This window comes from Equus quagga, chromosome 2 (genome assembly GCF_021613505.1).
Source record: "Equus quagga isolate Etosha38 chromosome 2, UCLA_HA_Equagga_1.0, whole genome shotgun sequence".
Classification (NCBI taxonomy): domain Eukaryota; kingdom Metazoa; phylum Chordata; class Mammalia; order Perissodactyla; family Equidae; genus Equus; species Equus quagga.
In genome coordinates, this window is record NC_060268.1 from 129,085,112 (window position 1) to 129,106,692 (window position 21,581).

A 21,581-nucleotide genomic window follows, 5' to 3' on the forward strand; every position below is an offset into this window, starting at 1 on the left:
GAGCTTTGTTAAGATTGATTATAAGTGAGAACTGGTGATTTTATTTTAAAATGACCAGGCAATGCCTCATTTATTTCTTTATTTTTCACTTCTTCCTCATAGAAATTCTTTTGTGAATTTTAAAGATTTGTTTCTTCACTGCAATTACAGGGGAAAGTAATTTATTCCAGTGTTATTGAGATATAACTGATATATAACATTGTATTAATTTTATGTGTTTATGATTTGATGGTGATATATACCATGAAATGATTACCACAATAAGTTTAATTAACATCCATAATCTCACATATTTACAATTTTTTTTGATAAGAACTTTTAAGTTCTACTCTCTGGGCAACTTTCACATATGTGATACAATGTTGTTAACTTCAGTAACCGTGCTGTACATTACATTCCTAGAAATTATTTATCTTATACCTGGAAGTTTGTACCTTTTGACCACCTTCCTCCATTTCACACCTCCCCAGCCCCTGCCTCTGGCAACCACCAGTCTATCCTCTGTATCTATGAGTTCTGTTTTTTTAGATTTCAACTATTAGTGATATCATGACATTATTTGTCTTTCTCTGTCTGACTTACTTCACTTAGCAAAATGTCCTCAAGGTCCAAACATGTTGTTGCAAATGGCAGAATTTCCTTCTTTTTATGGCTGAGTAATATTCCATTCTATATTTATACACCACATTATCTTTATCCATTCATCCATCGATGCACACTTAGGTTGTTTCCATGTCTTGGCTATTGTAAATAATGCTGCAACGAACAGAGGAGTGCAGATATCTTTTCAAGTGACTGTTTTCATTTCCTTTGGATAAAGACCCAGATGTGGAATTGCTGGATCATATGGTATGTAGTTCTATTTTTAATTTTTTTGAGGAACTTCCATACTGTTTTCCATAGTGGCTGCACCCATTTACATTCCCACCAAGAGTGTACAAGGGTTCCCTTTTCTCCACATCCTTGCCAATGCTTGTTATCTCTGTTGTTGTTTTTTTTTTGGTGATAGCCATTCTAACAGGTACAAGGTGATATCTCATTGTGGTTTTGATTTGCATTTTCCTGATGATTAGTGATGTTGAGCACCTTTTCATGTACCCATTGGCAATACATATGCTTTCTTTGGAGATGTCTATTCAGTTCATCTGCTCATTTTTTCCCCACTTTTTAATCAGATTGTTTGCTTTTTTGTTATTGAGTTGTATGAGTTCTTTATATTTTTTGGGGTATTAACCCCTTATCAGATATACAATTTGAAAATATTTTCTCCAATTCAGTAGCTTGCTTTTTCATTTTGTTGATGGTTTCCTTTGCTGTACAGAAGCTTTTTAGTTTGATATAGTCCCATTTGCTTGTTTTTGCTTTTGTTGCCTTTGCTTTAGGCATCAAATCCAAAAAATCATTGCCAAGACAAATGTCAAGGAAATTACCACCTATGTTTTCTTCTAGGAGTTTTATGGCTCAGGTCTTACATTCAAGTTTTTAATCTATTTTGAGTTAATTTTTGTGTATGGTGTAAGACAGTGGTTCAGTTTCATTCTTTGGCATGTGGCTGTCCAGTTTTTCCAACACCATTTATGGAAGAGATTGTTCTTTCTCCATTGTATATTCTTGGCTTCTGTGTCATAAGTTAATTGACCATCTATGCATGGGTTTATTTTTGGGATCTCTATTCTGTTCCGTTGATTTACTTATCTGTTTTTAGGCCAATACCATACTGTTTTGATTATGATAGCTTTCTAATATAGTTTGATATCAGGAAGTATGATGCCTTTAGCTATGTTCTTCTTTCTCAAGGTTAGTTTGACTATTCAAGGTCTTTTGTGGTTCCCTACAAGTTTTACGATTGTTCTATTTCTGTGAAAAATGACATTGGAATTTTGATCAGGATTGCATTGAATGTCTAGATTGCTTTGGGTGGTATGGACATTTTAGCAATATTAATTCTTTCAATTCATGAGCATGAAATACCTTTCCGCTTATTTGTGTCTTCTGCAATTTGTTTCATCATTGTCTTACAGTTTTCAGTGTACAGGTCTTTCAGTTCCTTGGTTAAAGTTATTCCTAGGTATTTTATTCTTTTTGATGCAATTGTAAATGAGATTGTTTTATTAATTTTTCTTTTTGATAGTTCATTATTAGTGTATAGAAACACAACAGATTTTTGTGTATTGATTTTGTATCTTGCGTCTTGACTGAGTTTATTAGTTTTAACAGTTTTTTGGTGGTGTCGTTAGGGTTTCCCATATATAATATCATGTTATGTGCAAATAGTGACAGTTTTACTTCTTCCCTTCCAATTGGATGCCTTTTATTTCTTTTTCTTGACTAATTGCTCTGGCTAGGATTTGCAGTACTATGTAGAATAGAAGTGGTGATAGAGGGCATCCTTGTTTTGTTCCTAATCTAGAGGGAAAGCTTTCAGCTTTTCACCATTGAGTATGATGTTGGCTGTGGGATTGTCATATATTGTCTTGATATGTTGAGATACTTTCCCTCTATACACACTTTGTAGAAATTTATTTATTTATTTTATCATGAATTCATGGTAAATTGTTTCAAATGCTCTTTGTGCATCTATTGAGATTACAATATGATTTTTTTCCCCTTCATTTTGTTAATCAATGTATCACATTGATTGATTTGTCGTTGTTCAACCATCCTTGCCTCCCTGGAATAAATTCCACTTGATTATGGTGTGTGATCTTTTTAATGTATTTTGAATTTTGTTTGCTAACGTTTTGTTGCCTATTTCTGCATCTATGTTCATCAGCGATATTGGCCTGTAATTTTGTTTTCTTATAGTGACCTTGTCTGGTTTTGGTATCAGGGTAATATCAGGTAAAATGAGTTTGGAAGTGTTTCCTCCTCTTCTATTTTTTTGGAAGAGTTCAAGAAGAATTGGTATTAATTCTTCTTTAAATATTTGGTAGAATTCACCGTTGAAGCCATCTGGTCCTGGAACTTTCTTGGGAGATTTTTGATTACTGATTCAATCTCCTTACTAATAATCAGTCTGTTTACAGTTTCTATTGCTTCAAGATTCAATTTTGGTAGGTCGTATGTTTCTAGGAATTGATCCATTGCTTCTAGTTTTCCAAATTGTTGGTATGTAATTGTTCACTGTAGTCTATTATGATCCTTTGTATTTCTATGTTACCAGATGTAATGTCTTGTCTTTCATTTATAATTTTTTTTTAGTCTCCTTTCTTTTTCTTGGTAAGTCTAACTAAAGGTGTGCCTATTTTGTTTATCTTTTCAAAAAAACTAATTCTTTTTTTAATTGATCTTTTCTATTGTCTTTTTAGTCTCTATTTCATTTGTTTCTGCTCTGATCTTTGTTATTTTCTTCCTTCTACTAACTTTGGGCTTCATTTGTTCTTTTTATTTATTCCTTGAGGTGTAAAGTTAGGTTGTTTATTTGAGATCTTTCTTGTTTCTTAAGACAGGCTTTTATTGCTATGAACTTCTTTCTTAGAACTGTATCCCATAAGTTTTGCTGCATCCCATAAGTTTTGGTATGTTGTATTTCCATTTTCATTTGTATTAATGTGTTTTTTGATTTCTCTTTTGACTTCTTCTTGACCCATGATTATTCAGGAAGCATGCTGTTTAGTCCCCATATATTTGTGAATTTTCCAGTTTTCTTCTTGTAATTCATGTCTATTTTCATACCATTGTGGTTAGAAAAGATGCTTGATATGGTTTCAGTCTTCTTAAATTTATTAAGATTTTGTGGCATAACATATAATTTATCCTGGAGAATGTTTCATGTGCACTTGAGAAGAACGCGTATCCTGTTGCTTTTGGCTGGCATGTTCTGTAAATCTGTTAAGTCAACCTGGTCTAATATACAGTTTAAGTCCAATATTTCTTTGTTGATTTTTTTGTCTGGATCATCTATTTATTGTTGAAAGTGGAGTACTGAAGCACTATTATTGTATTGCTGTTTATTTCTTCCTTCAGGTCTGTGATTATTTGCTTTACATATTTAGGTGCTCCTATGTTGGGTGCATAAATACTGATAAATGTTACAAAATCCTCTTTTTGGATTGACCCCTTTACCATTGTATAATGATCTTTGTCTGCTAGTACAGTCTGTGTCTTAATGTCTATTTTGTCTGATATAAGTGTAGCTACCCTTGCTTTCTTTTGATATCTGTTTATATGGAATATCTTTTTCCATCCATTCATTTTCAGTCTGTGTGTGTCCTTAAAGCTGAAGTGAGTGTCTTGTAGGCAGCCTATAGCTGAGTCTTGTTTGTTTTAATCCATTCAGCTACCCTATGTCTTTTTATTGGAGAATTCCCTCCATTTACATTTAAAGTAGTCATTGATAGGTACGTACTTACTGGCATTTTGTTCTTTGTTTTCTGGCAGTTTTGTAATTCCTCTGTTTCTTTCTTCTTCTCTTCCTTTGCCATTTGATGGTTTTCTGTAGTGGTATGCTTAGATTCTTTTCTCTTTCTCTTTTGTGTATCTACTATAGGTTTTTGCCTTGTTACTGTGATGTTGTTACTGTGAGGCTTACATAAAACATCTTTTATTTATAACAGGCCATTTTAAGTTGATAACAACTTAATTTTGAATGTATTTTAAAGCTCTACATTTTTACTCCCCCCCATGTTATGTTTTTGATGTCACAATTTACATCTTTTATCTCGTGTATCCATTAACAAATTATTATAGTTGAAGTTATTTTTACTACTTTTGTCTTTGAACCTTCATATCAGATTCATAAGTGATTAACCCACCACCTCTACAAGATTAGATTATTCTGAATTTTACTATATATTTACCTTTACCAGTGAGATTTATACTTTCATATGTTTTCCTGTTACTAGCACCCTTTGTTTCAGCTCAAACAAAGCACTTTAACATTTCTTGTAAGGTCAATCTGGTGGTGCTAAACTCCATTAACTTTTGCTTGTCTGGAAAACTTTCTTTTTTCAATTATTAATGACAATTTTTCTGGGTAAAGTATTCTTGGTTGACAGTTTTTTTCTTTCAGCACTTTGAATATATTGTGTCACTCCTCTCTGGCCTGCACGTTTCTGCTGGAAAATCTGCTTATAGTCTTAAGAGTGTTCTTTTGTGTGTAAAAAGTTGTTTTCCCCTTGCTGCTTTTTTTTTTTAAGATTTTTTATTTTTTCCTTTTCTCCCCAAAGCCCCCCGGTACATAGTTGTGTATTCTTCGTTGTGGGTTCTTCTAGTTGTGGCATGTGGGACGCTGCCTCAGCATGGTCTGATGAGCAGTGCCATGTCCGCACCCAGGATTCAAACTAACGAAACACTGGGCCGCCTGCAGCGGAGAGCGCGAACTTAACCACTCGGCCACGGGCCCCCTCCCCTTGCTGCTTTTAAGCTTTTCTCCTTGTCTTTAACTTTTGACAGTTTAAGTATAATGTATCTTTTTGGGTTTCTTTGGATTCATCTTATTTGGAACTCTCTGTTTCCGAATCTGGATGTCAGTTTCTTTTCTCAGGTTGGGGAAGTTTTCAGCCATTGTTCCTTCAAATAAGCTTTCTAGTCCCTTTTCTTTCTCCTCTCTTTCTGGGACCCCTAGAATGCAAATATTGGTCCACTTGATGGTGTTCCATAAATCTCTTAAGGTGTCTTTACTCTTTTTCATTCTCTTTTCTTTTTGATCCTCTGGTTGGATGAATTCCACTGCCTTGTCTTTGAATTTGCTGACTCTTTTCCCACTTTAGTCTGCTTTGAATTCCTCTATTGAATTTTTCAAATTATGTATCCTTCAGCACTGTGATTTCTGTTTGGTATTGTCTGTCTTTGTTGAAATTCTCACTTTGTTCATGCATTGTTCTTCTGACCTCAGTAAGCATCTTTATGACCAATATTTTGAAAATTTTATCAGGTAAGTCACTTGCGTCCATTTTATTAAGGACTTTTCCTGAGGTTTTTTGTTGTTCTTTTATTTCAAACATATTCCTCTGTTTCATCATTTTCCTTGACTCTCTATATTGGTTTCCCTACATTAGATTAAATAGCCACCTCCCCCAGTCTTAAAGGAGTGGCCTTGTTTAGGAGATCAACCTTATCATTCAGCCTGGACTTGGCTCTTGGCTGTCTCACACATCTTTGTGATTGTCCAAGCAGTCTTCTTTGTTCTTAGTGGCTCTCAGTTGTTGAGGGTGTGCCAAGACCTGTCAGTGTCCCAATGGTGATGATCTCAATGAACACCTAGGTGCAGGCTGATTAGAAGTTGGACTCTCAGGCAGCAGCTTTTAAAGTATGCAAATATACCATTTTCAGGGAAAGACTGAGAGATGGTCATTTCTCATGTCCACTCCTTCTGTGCTGAACTTCAGAGGGACAGACAGCAGACAGCCAAGGACTTCCCTTTGTTTGCCACAGTCCCACTGAACCTGTGAACACAAGCCCCTCTGACCACCGGAGCCAGACAATCAAAGGATGTGTCCTCTGGGCTGTAGCCACAAAAGCCAGAGTGCGAGATGTGTGCTCAAGCTCCCTTCATGGGGACACTGGTAACCCGGAGTGGGGTAGAGAGAGACCATGAAGATGGTGCGTGCCAGCCTCCCTAGTCTTTGGAGAGGGTTGCAGTGGGTCTCTAGTTGTGTGTCAAACTAGAAGCCTGACCCTTAAACTGAAGCCCCCAAGATATGCAAATAGACTTCCCTCAGGGAAAAATTGGGAGTTGAGTGCCTCTGACTGCTGCCTCTCTGCTGAGCTCCTGGGTGATAGCTGGTCAAGTACTGTTTCTCAGGGCTGGCCGAGTGGTGCAGCAGTTAAGTGCGCACATTCCACTTCGGCGGCCCAGGGTTCGCCAGTTCAGATCCTGGGTGCGGACATGGCACTGCATGGCAGGCCATGCTGTGGTAGGCATCCCACATATAAAGTAGAGGAAGATCGGTATGGATGTTAGCTCAGGGCCAGTCTTCCTCAGCAAAAAAGAGGAGGATTGGCAGCAGATGTTAGCTCAGGGCTAATCTTCCTCAAAAAAAAAGAACTGTTTCTCTGTTTGCTGTAGTCCTGAGAGAACTGCAAAGGCAAGCTCTGCTGGCCATCAGAGCCAGATGACCAAGATGTCTGTCCTCCAGGTGGCAGTTGCAAAAGCCAGGGTGCCTGATATGCTCACGAGCTCCCTCCAGGGAGACACCTGCAACCTGGAGTGGGTCAGAGGGAGAGCATGAAGATGGTGCTCACTGGCTTCCCCTGTCTCTGGAGAGGACCGCAATTGGCCTCTAGACCCACACTAAATTAGAAGCCTGACTCTCAGGCCAAAGCTTTAAGACATCCACATAGTCTTTCAGGGAAAGACTGACTGTTTTAGTCTGCTGCTTCTGTGCTGAGCCCTGGAGGGACAGCCATGGCGAGTCCTCGTGAACTCATTAAGAACTGTTTCTTTGTTGTGTATAGTCTTGTGGGTCTTGTGGACGCAAACCATGTTGACTTTCAGAACTAGGTGTTTTTTGGGCCCGTCTCCTAGGTGGAAGTCTTAAAAGTTGGGGCACTAGATGTTGGGTCTAAACTTTTCACTCCTCAGGGGCAAGCTGGGTGTTGTTAGTTCCCTGTCAGTTGTCTGTTGCCATGCCAGGGGTGGGGTTCACGGTGAGGTTGTGTCTCAGCCTCTCCTACCTGTTTCAATGTGGGTTTATTCTTGTTTTCTTAGTGTGTCCGAGTCTCTCACGTAGTTTCTGGATTTCTTTCAGAAGGAATTGTTTCACATTTAGCTGTATATTTGGGGTATCTGTGGGAGGAGGTGAGCTCAGGAGACTTCTATGTCACCATCTTGAATTAGAACTCTGAAAGTAATTCATAAAAATTTTTAATGATTGGTAAAATAATAGTGAGGCCTTTAGGAGCTATGCATGTGGAGGATTATTATGATGTATGTGTATATTTTTTGGGGGGGAGGAGGCTATGGAGTTTTGTTTTAATACACTTTAAGGGAATATATCTGAAGATACTGACATTTAAAACCAAACAGAAGAATTTTCTCATTGAAGTAGTTTGTTTTCCTATTTGGGGATACCTGGCAGAGACCATGTTTTAGTTATCATTTTGTACTCCATAGTGCTTTGCACACTGTATTGGTAAATAAATATTTGTTATATGAATGAATGAGCTCTTTGTAAGGGCTAGGTATCATTTCTTAGAAAAAATTGATAGCATTGTTACTCTCAACTTCAAAGCACTGGAATGAGATTCAGCAGATGGCAAAAATCAAGGATACAAGTTTCTGCTAATTCAGCATAATAGAAGTTAGACTTGCTCATATTTAGTAAGAAAAGGAAATATTGGAAAAAATAATGAATAATTAACATTAGTCTGGCATCTTCGTTGTATGGTTTAGGTTTCCCCTCAAAAAAATTAAATTGACATCAAGAATAACATTATAGAAATGTTTACTGGTGGCATATTAGTCAATAGATTGTTTGGAGATAAATTCAATAGATAGCAATTATGGACAGCTATTTCAGCTCAAAGTTTGAACACTTAATTAATTTGTAAGTCCATACTATTTTCTTTTTTTATTGTTTGTTTTACAATATGGATTGCCATGTTCTGTTGTCACTTTGATTTACTATAAAGAGCTTTAAATATATGATACTCCTCATACTAAGAGATAGTGTTGTAGGAATCGCAATCTTAAATGTAATACTCAGATCTGTTTTATGTATTTTATTACCTTAAAACTATTGTCAATTTAAAATATGTGAAGTTATTTTGTCAGTTCTTTGGCAGTTTTTAAAAATAATTTATCATCTTCTTTCTTCGAAATTCTGAAGTATCATCATTTATCTCTATTTTAAAAACTCTTCACATTGAAATTTATTTAGATGGATAATTTATAGATATGTTGTATAAAATGTTTTACACATAAAAACATTACTAAAATATTTTTTATGTGGCGTAATGTATTTTTACAAATAAATATGTAATTAAAGTTTGCCTAAATAAGATTGAAATTTAAGATATTGCCAATGTTTTAAAATATAACAGACAATTTTTACTTCAAGATTTATTTGTTCTCATTATTGGAAGTGAAAAGTTTATTAGTTTTTCTACACAGACATATCTGCACACACTCCTTAAATATTTTATTTTATCTTAACTGATGTAACGTGAATATTAGCCAGTCCCTTAATGGGCTCTTGATGGGACCAGGCCCACTTTTGGTAGAGGTCAGTTGATTGAGTCTCATACAATTGCTTTTGCCTAAACCTCTCTCATACTACATTGACTAAGATTTCCAGTGTTGGTGTCTTTATAGAAGACAACTTAATGACACTTGAAAAGCTATCTAACTGCAGAATCCTTCTTAATATTTTACAATCCCTTCACTCACTTAACCCCAACTTTTACCATTTTTTTCTTCCACAATCAACTTGACAACATTTTTACCAACTTACCTTTACTGAGTGTCTCTAAGCATTCAAATTAATTTTCAAAGAAATAACAAATCTTTTTTGTACTATTATTTGATAAGCTTATGTATTTAATAAAATTACATAATTATAATTACAACTTAGCTGAAAAGGTTGGGGAACAAACTAAGAGACTCTTGGACACTTCAGTTAGTGGGAGCAGAAGGGCTCAGTATACTTGAGATAATCCTTTGGTATTGAGCAGAAAGGAGGGATCATTAATACGTTGCTGAGAGGGAATAGAAAGAGTTGATCAATCTAGAGAGATGTTTAAGAGAAGGTCTCTAAAGAGAGCTGCTACTTTATCCCAACTATGATGTTAGGAGATATTTCCAGCACTTTTATAGAAACCAGTTCCATCAAATTTTATATTTTATAAGATTTACGATTTTATAGAATTAGTCCTATTAAGTATTCCCAAGCTCTTTTTGATTGTTCTCAATGGTGTGGGGCTTGGTGGCAGGTTGCCTAAGTGTTTCCACTTTAGTTAACTCAATATGCTGTCCTGCTGTTGTCTTTATGTGACCACAGCTGTCCTCTGCCGCACGCCTGCTGCTGGCCTTGAAGGTGGGAATTCTGCTCTGTCTCTGAGTTGCTTCATTAGAGGGAACCGGGACAGTGCTTGGTCTAGGGATAATCACTCTCCATTGTTGAGGAGCCTTCTGTGTACTCTACCCAATATCCCATGAGTCATGAAGTTTTCCATTCTGGTGGTGGGAACAAACACTATTCCCAGCCCCATGTGAGTGCCAAGTACTCTTGACTCAAATCCTTTTGGATGGTTCTTTCCCTAGCCTTGCGTAGTTTCTTCCCATGTATGGGTTGGTCAGTATTTAGCTGAATACTCAAAAGGGTGCCTCTGCAGATCTTGTGAGCTCTCTCTCTGTGGTGCTCTCTGCTTTCCCATTCTCTGTCCTGTATACTTCCCCTGCCATAATCTCCTGGGATCTCAGCATTTTCCTCTCCAGCTCAGAGAGTTTGCTGGCCTCTGTCTTAGTTTCCCCTTCCTGTGTGTGGCCTGGAAAGTCTCTCAAGGCAGTAAGCTAGGGTATCAAAGGGCTCATCCTGTTTGTTTCCTATTTCTCAGAGATTACTGTCCTTTATTGCCTGATGCCCAGCGACTTCACAATCATTTTTCATATATTTTCATATATGTTTTTGTTGTTTCAGGTGGGAAAGAAGCATAGTCTTTGTTATTCTTCTTTGGCTGGAACCAAATTATAACTTTTAGTAAGACTTTCCTGAGAGTTTGAAGATAATGACAGGGAAATAAAACACAGCCAACAGTTTACAATGGCAACCATATGCACCACATTCTGAGTCCACAGGTCCTGCTGATGTCCTTGTAACTCCCAAACCTGAATCCACATGGCAGCAGCCTAGGTTTTTGGCCCTTGCCTCTTGCCATGATATGGTTTTCCTTTATCATGCGAAACAGTTTGTTCCTTGCAGTCAAACTGTCTCAAACATTTTAAAGGAGGGTTCTTTCTGTTTTTTTTTACATCTGTGTAGGTTTACATCTAGTTGAAGTCATCTTCCCCTCTTCTCTGCCAAAATAAAGATCAATCTACTCCAAAGCTAAATTCAAGCTCCTACCTCTTAGGAGCTTTCAAATTCCAAATGGCTGTTTCCCAATTAAAAACAAATAAAACCAAACCCCTGGTGCCCAGTTTCAGCCTGGGAACCCCATTATACCAGAGTATGTTATTATATATTGATTCGATTAATATGCACTAGTGCATGAACTAGTATATTGCACTAGCATATGGTATATTAAAACACATACAGAAGGGTGGCCAGAGGCATGCACTAGGAATCTTAATTGAATCATAAATAAATGATAAATTATAAAAGTTGGAAAATTTGATCTTTAGTGCTTGCCTCTTTTCATTTTGGTTGTTCCCCTTTCTCCTCTGGATGTTTTGCTTGCACATTTTCTTTGATTTTCAAGCTTATAATCAATATAATCATTTATAGAAAGTGGAGTTATACTATAAATGTAGCGAAGGAGCTTGCTATTTAAATGAACCATGTAGTTATCTTTTATAAATTGAAGAATATTTTGTAATGTGTCTATTTGGCCAAGAATTTTTCTTTTTTTGCTTCTGGAGTTTATTCATATGATCATATAAAGTTTTTATATATCAGGTTTTTGTGTATTCAGGAGTTTTCATATGTTACACTTATATGTGCACATGATGTACTATATAAATCTTTGTAGAGCATATCCCTTAGTACCTTATTCAAGCAAGCATTTCAGAGCTGATATTTTGAAGATTAAAAAGAATATATTTGAGGGGCTGGCCCCGTGGCCGAGTGGTTAAGTTCGCGCGCTCCGCTGCAGGCGGCCCAGTGTTTCGTTGGTTCGAATCCTGGGCGTGGACATGGCACTGCTCATCAAACTACGCTGAGGCAGCGTCCCACATGCCACAACTAGAAGAACCCACAACGAAGAATATACAACTATGTACTGGGGGGCTTTGGGGAGAAAAAAGGAAAAAAAATAAAAATCTTTAAAAAAAAATAAAATAAAAAAAGAATATATTTGATAGGAAAGGACCAAAATGAATCCAGTAGAAAGAAACTTTCTGAACCTAGTCCTTGTGGTATTTTCAAGACCTTTAGTAAATTGCTTTTATGTATGGAATAGGATTTCTTGAAGGAAAGATGCAGTTTTTTATTTGTATGTGTTTTAAAAGTGAAATTTCTTATTCATTAAACTTCAAAGTAAAATCATTATAAGAAAGATTGGGAGAATATTTCGAGAGAATGGAAATGCTTTGTGCAGACTTTATAAAGCATGGATGCTAATATTTTAGATAGAAAGGAAATTTGTTGAAAGTTTTTTTCTATTTAATTAGGAAAATAGCCATTTTCTCCTGACACATGTCAGTTTGACAGTGAACTGGCTAAATTCTATAAAGAAACTTTCTTTGTCAATAGCTGGAACATGTTGCTCTTACCTAGAACATTTCTGTACGTGTCCTCTGACACCACAGGCAGAGGTAGGTCCTTCTCTGTGCCTTAATACTTTGTACAGGTCTCTCCTGAGCCCTGCTTAGATTGTATCACATGTTTGTTGACTCTCGTTTGTGAAACTTCTTGGGCTGCAAAATTGCTCTGTATTGATTTCTGTATCCTGAATGCTGAGAATGGAGCTGTGTTATATAGGGAAAACAAGTGTTTGTCAAAGGAAAGTCGGATAATGTTCATTCACATATTCATTCAGAAACACACATTCAATGTATTGAATATATGCAGTAGAGTAGGCACTGTTCTAGACCCTGGGAATACTATGATGACCAGGACCAATGCAGCTCTTACCTCACTAGTCTTACGGCTCAGAAGAAAAGACAGACTTGGATACAAGCCATCACAGTAAATGATGCTGAGGGTTATGATAGGAAGCATAGAATCCTACTCTAAGACCGGCCTTCAGTAATGGGGGTCTAAGGCTTTACAGAGGAGGTGATGTTTCCATTGGGACTAGAAGTCTGAGCTGAAACCAGCTGAAAAGTGTTGGGAGTATTGTGGGGAAGGGAAGGTGATGAGTCCAGTAATAGGAAGCTTGCTCCATGCATCTTTATTAGTGTATTACAGGAGTGACCTTTTTTTCTTCCAACAGAGCTACTTGGTTGACTCTTCATATTACCTTAACAGAGACAAAGACTGTAATAGTTGTTTAATGTTTAAATGATCTTTTTCTGAATATGGCTCTTCAGCCAGTTGTTCAACATCCCAACGTTTTAGAGTCACGAACACATAATTCTTTTTTGATATATATTTAGCTTTAGTGTATAAAGTCAAAGACAGTATCCTAAAAAGACTATCATAACTTTCTGTTCAGAATCCTGACAAGAAAAGATAATCTTCCTTTTGTGGAAATTCATCTGCTCTCTAAATTTCGGAGGTCACTTTAATTTTTCACAGTCTTCTAGCAGCAATTTTGACTTGCAGAGAAACACATAAAAATCACCGTTTACTGATCTTAAGAATTTATCATCTCTACTAGAAGCTTCCTGAGAAAGTAACAGCTAATATTTGTTGAATGCTTTCCAAGTTCAGATATTGTGCTAACTCTATGTTATGAACTATATCTTATGTAAACATCTCAGAAACACTGTGGAATAAGTAATATTTTTATCCCTTTTCTATAGACGAGGAGACTGAATATATTTAAGTGTCCTAGGTGTGACAACTAGAAGAGTCAGATAATAATTTGATCTCAGAAGTGTCTGACTTGAGTCTGAGTTCCTACGTTGGTATTCCTTCAGAGAGCTAAATGTGATCTGTTAACACAGTTTCAAACCCTCTTCACAGGTTTCGTCCATTATAAGGAACACTATTCTTTGTTATATTTAGTAAACATAATGTATTCCATTTTTTTATGCTGAAGTTCATGAGTAGATGAAAACTAAAATATTCATGGAGTAAAGTAGACAAGACAGGCCCTTTCATATGTTGTTGAGGGGATGGTGTGTATTGGGAAAGTTTTTGGCAATATATATCAGAACTTAAAATTCATTTGCCCCTTGACTCAGCAATTTTAGTTTTAAGAGTTTATCCTACAGCTAACTTTGCTCACACGTGCAAAGATTTATGTCATGGTGTTCTTTGGTAGTATTGTTTGAAATAGGAAAGAGCTGGAAATGATTGTGTTCAGTAGGAGCCTAGTAAGATAAGTTATAGTGGTCAATAAAATGTAACTTTATTCAAGCATTAAAAAGGACAATACCAGCTAGTTAAGTCTTTACTAAGTTCTGAGCATGGCTCTTATTGAATCTTCATAAAAATTGTAGGTATTATTCTTATTAGCTCCATTGATAGAGGAGAAGAATGAAGCTTAAGGAGGTGAAGTGATGTGTCCAGGGTAGCAGGACAGAGACACTGAAGCAGAATGGCTTCAGAGCCCACACTTAGGTACTGGGCCATATGCCTCCTGGTCGTCTATTTTCCAATGTGAAAAGGAGATAAGTTGAGAAGGGAAAAGAACAAACTGTAGAAAGTTTTATAGAACATTTGTGAAAATGTTCTATATCTATATCCTCTATCTGTTTCATTTATAACATATAAAATATCTCTATATGTTTTCTTATGACATAAAATCTCTATTATATAAAATATACATAACTGTGAATGTATATATGTGATTATATTCATAAATACACACACATAAAACCTACATATAAATATATGTACATATAAATATACATATATACATATGCACACATATAAAACATACATTCATGGAAAAATTTCTGGACATATAAAAACAATGGGTATTTTTTGGACTAGTATGGAGACTTTTAAAAAATTTTCACTTTATACTCTTCAGTATGGTGAATTATTTAAAAGTAATGAACACATATTGCTTCCATAATAAAAATAATTTTAAATTGGAAAACTTAAAAAAATAGTGGATGTGGTAAATCTTTAACAATTATTTTACTGGAGGAGAGTAAAGAGGGACTTTTCACTTTATACCTTTATGAACTGTGAACTTTTGAAAATGAATGAGTACACATTACTTTTGTAATAAAAATATTTTAAGTGCAAAAACTTTAAAAATAGTGGATATATTTCTCCAACAATTATGAAATATTATTTCTGTGACTAAGTTTAGGATATAGTTTATTCATTATACTGACAGTTTAGGATAAATCTGCTTATGTTAAACTCTTTTCAGAGAGCTGCTGTCTTGTCGTCTTAAAGGTTAACTCTTTTCTAACGTCCGTTGCTTTGGAAAGTCTCAATGAAAATTTACCTTATCTTTATAGACAAGATTGTTTCCAATTGAAGTCTTAGTAATGAAACCTTTACAGCAAATGAGATTCAGCAAATGCAGAAGTTGACAGGACTTTTACTAGGTGTTGCTAGTCAATTGAACACAATTTTCTTGCAGGAAAATGGTATCATGCTTCTTAAACTCCAGAGCATTTATCAAAAACAAATATCAATGTGAAACTACATTGTTTATTAAGAGACAATGTTTAGTGTCAACTGACAGTATTTTAATATTAGGCCTAGTCATGGAATGTGCTTGGAATTAGGTCGGATGATAAATGCTGGAATAGGCATAGCTAAAATTTAAAGTATAACTCATTTGGGATTGTGTTTTTCAGGCGAAGCTCTGAAAGAATCAGCTGAGAGATTTGCAGATGACCCCTGTTATCTCCCGAAAAGGGAGGCTGTGGTTCAAGCCGCCCGTGCCTTGTTGGCTGCAGTTACCAGACTCCTTATCCTCGCAGACATGATTGATGTCGTGTGTCTTTTGCAGCACGTGTCAGCTGTAAGTAAAAGATGGCTTAGTTTACCTGGGCATTGTTCTCACTTCTAAGTCTGTTCTCTGAACCTGGCGTCAATCCTAGTGCATCCTGGCCTCACTCTTCTTTCTTTCTTTTTTTTTTTTTTTGAGGAAGATTAGCCCTGAGTTAACATCTGCTGCCAATCCTCCTCTTTTTGCTGAGGAAGACTGGCTCTGAGCTAACATCTGTGCCCGTCTTCTTCTACTTTATATGTGGGACGCTTGCCACAGCATGGCTTGCCAAGCAGTGCATGGGTCCACACCCAGGATCCGAACCAGCAAACCCCGGACCGCCGAAGTGAAACGTGTGAACTTAACCGCTGTGCCACCGGGCTGTCCCCTCACTCTTATTTCTTAATGTCACCCATCAGAAGCTGACTGGATTGGGTTGTGAAAGTAATGTATACTTCAAAAGAACAAAGCCAGAAGTTAGTTTTAAAGCCAGTGGGAGATTGAAAAACAGAAGATGGCTTACTGATAAGGAAATGACCAGTAGAAAGTTCTAGGCTTTTGACCAAATGGTTATACAAAAATTATGTCCTATATAAATATATAAATAAATACATATAATAACATAATTATATAGATAATCTAGAAAATATATATATATATATATATACATAATTTGAGAAAGAGAAACTTTAAAGCTTAAGACATTTGGAAGTTTATCCTAGTTTATAAATGAATACTACTTTGCCAGCTCCTCTTGATGCAAGATAAATGGTTTACAGGTAGCATGTGGTATCTGTAGTAATCCATTAAGGAAAATGTATAAATGGATCAAGAGTAAGGAATATATTTTAACTAGGAGACTACAAAGGCAGCAAGTTATCTTGCTTGCTTTATTTTGCTAGACAAATCCAGTTAGCAAAGGTTTAGTAGAAAGAGAATTTTATTAAAGCATTTTTTACTTTTTCAATTTACTTAGTTTGACCAAGTCATTAATAGTGTCCAGATGAAGAGATTGCCAAGAACCTCTTGGATTCTCTGCTCTATCTCCTGCTTTAGATGGGACCCTTACTCTTCCTTCCATAAATACATCTGCATTTTCATAAAGGCACCTGGTGACTGTAATATCACTATTCCATTAAGCAAATGGTGGCCTTGTCTGATTGACTTCTTGTCAAAGTCATTTTCTCTAATTGCTAAGCTAAACTTTTCTTTGCATCTTTCTCGTACTCATTAATGCTTATTTTATTTTTTGGTGAAGAAGATTGGCCCTGAGCTAAGATCTATTGCCAATCTGCCTCTTTTTGCTTGAGAAAGATTATCCCTGAGCTAACATCTGTGCCAATCTTCCTCTATTTTTTTTGTATGTGAGATACTGCCAGAGCATGGCTTGATGTCCATGCCTGGGATCCGAACTCACAAGCTCTGGGCTGCTGAAGCAGAGCACGTGAACTTAATCACTACACCACTGGGCTGGACCCCATTAATACTTATTTTAATCCTAAAGTAGAGTGAACTTCCTTTATACTTTCATAGTCGTTTCCTTTGATAGTTTTATTACTGCAAAAAAGCAATTCAGTACTCTTTATTAAGTAGCTTTTTGGGAAAAGGATTAGTTCTCATCAGTAGCAGCTGTCTACTAGTGGATTTGTAGGTGAGATAATTGAGCAAGTTTTCTTGTTACTTGGTTATCGGTTAAATTCCTGAACATTTCTGAGATTCATTTTTTTCCATATGTGAATATAGACACTAATATATGCTGTAACCAGAAATGAGTATGAAAGATTAAGTGCCAGGTTATTCCTAGTGCCAATGACCCAACATTTTCTATGTTTTAGACCCTAGATTTGTTGAGATAGAGCAAAATGAAAGGCTTTTGTAAAGTGAAAATTGCTACCTTCATAGTCAGTTAAGAGGTAACTGTATATATGTACATATATACACACACACACATATATATACACATATATATATAGATAGATACCATAAGCACCTTCACTCCCATTTTAATTGGGTGCCACTAACTGCTAGGCACAGTGCTAGGTAATTCACACACATCGTATCATTTAAATGAAGCAAGAGTTAATTGTAGATCAAAGAAAAGCAAGGTAATATCTTTTGCAATAAAAATTATAGTTAATATTTATTAATTTTTTGTAATGTTCCAAGCACTGTGCTGAATTATCTCCTTTAATGCAATCCTCACAACAGCCCTATGATTATGATTCCTATTTTACAGAAGGAAAACTGAGGCATATTGAATTTCAGACTTGCTCAAGGCAGGAGGAAAAAACAAGTTTTGGAACTTAGTACTCCTAGGGTTAGAAGAGCTTTAACTATAAATCGCTTTTCAGAATTATTTAGACAAGTTTGTGGCCCTATAAAAGTTTGCTAAGGGAATTTAGGTGTCAGAAGGGGGAGGCGTTCTTAACTCTAACCTCTCCCGTGTTTGTTGATGCCTCATCAGAGCCTGAACGTGGGCTAGATTATTTAAGTCACTTCTAAGTATGTATAATACAAAGTGATACCTCAACTATGAAAAAGGGAAGAACTTTGTGCTAAATTATGATATTTCTTCATTATTTCATTCTTATGAAAAACTCATATTTGAGTTGGATTATCAACTCATTTCTTTTGAGGTTTCACGCAGAATGAAGACAAACAATTTTTTTTGAGATCGTCAAGATTAGAATTATTTAGCCCAACACTTCCCCCAAAGGTATTCTGCAGAACCTGTCTTATAGATTTGCAACATGAAAACGTTTGTTTTGTGGTCAATGTTGCACACAGAAATTCCCTGTGAATGTTTTCCGTGCACATTAACACGTTAAAGTTGATGAGAAATATCTAAGCAAAGAAACTTATTTAACTTTGCTCAGCCCAGAGTTTCCCAAATTCCTTGACTCGAGAACTCTTCTGTAATGTATAATACTGGAACTCTCTCAGACCATACTTTGGAAAATAGTGGTTTAGAATATTTCTAATGTTTATGGTTATATTAAATGTCTACTTGGAATGAAAAATATTGTTGCAGAGAAACTTCAGTGCCCTTACACTTTAATATCTTCCTGAAGTAGATGGGCTCTCCAACAATATGTGATACACACAACTGTCTGACAATATATGTGGTCACTGACAGTGATGGCAATCTCAGTTCTGTGAGATAGTGAACCTGAGTTGGGACAGTTCTAGTTGTTGGAGACATTTTTCTCAAACCGAGCCTAAAGCTGCCACCTCCTACTTCCATTCACTGCTTCTAGTTTCACTTTGTGGAGCAACACAGAATCAACGCCATAGGAAAAGGCATTCTTCAAATAACTGATGATTGCTCTCAGGACTTACCTGTTCCTATCTTACCTAGGCTAAGATTTCTTGACCCTTGAACATTCCTTGTATGACAGTTTCAGACTACTCTGGATACTCTAGAATTTCCATATCCTGTAAGATTTTCAGTTTCCTGCTGAAATTTTCAGTCTTCACTTTGATGTACTTGAACATGGTAAGCAGATCTGTTTTATGGTTAAAGTTTGAAAACTGCAGTGTCTAGACACCCTGGGTGTCTGCTTGTGCTATCATTATGCTGGTTTTTGCTCGTGGTGTCTTGTCTTCTCATGTTAATGGCTGTTTTTGTGTGCTAAACATTACCTCTTCTGGGACTCATCTCAGGAAATTTCTCACTGTTTTATTAGCTCTTTGATGTTTTTAGAATGAAGTATTTTATATTTTATCAAATTTTATTAGTTTTCTTCAGCAGAAGGATTGGACTGAAATACTAATTTGCCAATGCAAGAAATGAAAGTCCTCCAAATCATCTCTGAAAATCATTTTTTATACATCTTCTAGATTATAGGTAACTCCCATAAAATGTTGAAATCGAAACATCTTGAAATAAAAAAGTCTCTGATGTGAACATTCCATAATGTACTCAGACAATAGCCTTCCTGATTTAACGTCTAACATTGTCTCCTTGTTCTGACAGCCTTATCATGCTGTTGGTTCATACTGATTTTGTGAGCAATTAAAACCTCCAAGTCTCTGAATGCAAATTCCTCTTAATCCAGTCTTCCTCCTCTGATCTAGTTTTGTCTCTTTATATGCAAAAGTGGACATTTATATTCATTTTATTTTATCTTATTAACTCTTGCTTTTCATTACAGTTTATCCAGATCTTTTTGACTTTTGATTTTCTCTTCCCCTCCTAACCTGGTGTCTTTTTCAGATTTCTTTAACCACGATATTCATGAAAAATTTTTTAATGTCGTGGAAAGCAGTGATATTAGCTTCCTTTCAGATAACATCCATCAAATATTAACGTATTTTGAGTAAAGTTGTTGAAATGAGCTTCAAACTCGCTTCACTGGACTACTATATAAACCATGTTTCTTTATTTTATCCTCAAGCACTTTCTCAAGGGCCTTGCTGAAATCTAGATGTATTGTCTGTGGCACTGCATATTTATCACTTCAGTAACTCCAGTTATAAAGGAAATGAGGTTAGTTTGGCATGGCTTGCTCTTAATAACCCCATAAGAGCTCTAAGTGACCATTGCTTCCTTGCTTTTATTCCTTCCTTCTTTCCTTTTTTTTTTTTGCCTGATTAAGATCAGCCCTGAGCCAACATCTGTGCCAATCCTCCTCCATTTTGTATGTGGGATGCCTCCACAGCATGGCTGATGAAGGGAGTAGGTCTGTGCCTGGGATCCGAACCCGTGAATTTGGGCCACCACAGCAGAGAGCATGGAATTTTAACCAGTCGGCCACAGGGCTGGCTCCCTCTCTCTTTTTTTTTGACCTTCATTTTTCAATTACTCACAATCCACTTACTTATAGTTGTAAACCACTTGTATGCTGGGATCTCCTTGCCCTGAAAGATCTAGGTATAATTGGCTTGAAACTTCATTCCATGTCCTGTCAAATATAAGGTTCTCACCAAGGTTTCTGCAAATTCTTTGGGGCTTGTATTCTCAGGATCATCTCTGGCTCCAAGCTTTTCCTTCACTGAATTACTACAATTTATGGATGGTCTTTGCGTCCCTATTCTATAGTATGATAATCCATAATTAGAAGTTGACCCTTTTCCCCTTGATTTAACACACACAGACTCCAATACTCCCAAACAAAGCATGTTTATGTATATGGCAAACCATCATGAAACTGGGGAGATGGAAGGGAAGGGATTCTATAGTGTAGCGATATATTCTATGTGGCTTCAATTTCTATATTAGAAATCTTCAGAATCCTTTAACAATGTCATCTCATTGTTCTTCCATCTTCTTTCTCCCTACCTGTTCTCCTTCGTTCTTCCTTACACCCCTAAATTCCTGTTCGTTTGAGTGCAGTAAGAGTTTCTATTTCTCCACCATTGACTTAGCTTCTGCTAATTTGCCCTCAGATATCACTATCCATCTTAAATTACTCCTTCTGATGTTTTCCTCAATTTAGACAGTTTCTATCCTAAGAAGAATTCTGCAGTCAGCTGTCTTTCTGTTCCTTTCTTTCCCTCTCTCTTTCACACACACACACACACACACACACACACACTACTATATAATAGTCTATTATAGATGTTTTTGGTGGAGAGGGTGTCAACTTTAAAGCTATAGATTTCTTCTTCTGGGCACACACTCTTCTTTCAAAAGTGGTGGGCTACCTTTTTATTTCTTGCTCTTGTTTTGCAAATAAAGGACAAAAGCCTGCCTCTCTTTCTCTCCTCCAATCTTATCTCACCATTTCATGCAAGCTTCTGCTCATATGGGGCTTTTTACCCCCGGCACCCTTATATAAATCCCTGCTATATTTTTAGTGTTTATTCTTTACTGTACCAAAGAATTCCTCTGGTATCACAATGTTTCCTTTAGTGGCCTTGCTCTTTTCTTCCTTATTATGAGTTTTTCCAAATAAGAGAATTTTTCATTCTTA

At 36.3% G+C, this 21,581-nt stretch overlaps 1 protein-coding gene across 3 annotated transcripts in view; it reads left to right on the top strand.

Annotated features, from left to right (window-relative positions):
• Positions 1-21,581, top strand: part of CTNNA3 (catenin alpha 3) — a 1,485,947-nt gene that overhangs the window by 92,249 nt on the left and 1,372,117 nt on the right. For all 3 annotated transcript variants that reach the window (XM_046655293.1, XM_046655294.1, XM_046655295.1), the window contains one exon: positions 15,533-15,699. In XM_046655293.1, coding sequence (XP_046511249.1) covers positions 15,533-15,699 — 167 coding nt within the window. The remainder of the gene's footprint in view (positions 1-15,532; positions 15,700-21,581) is intronic.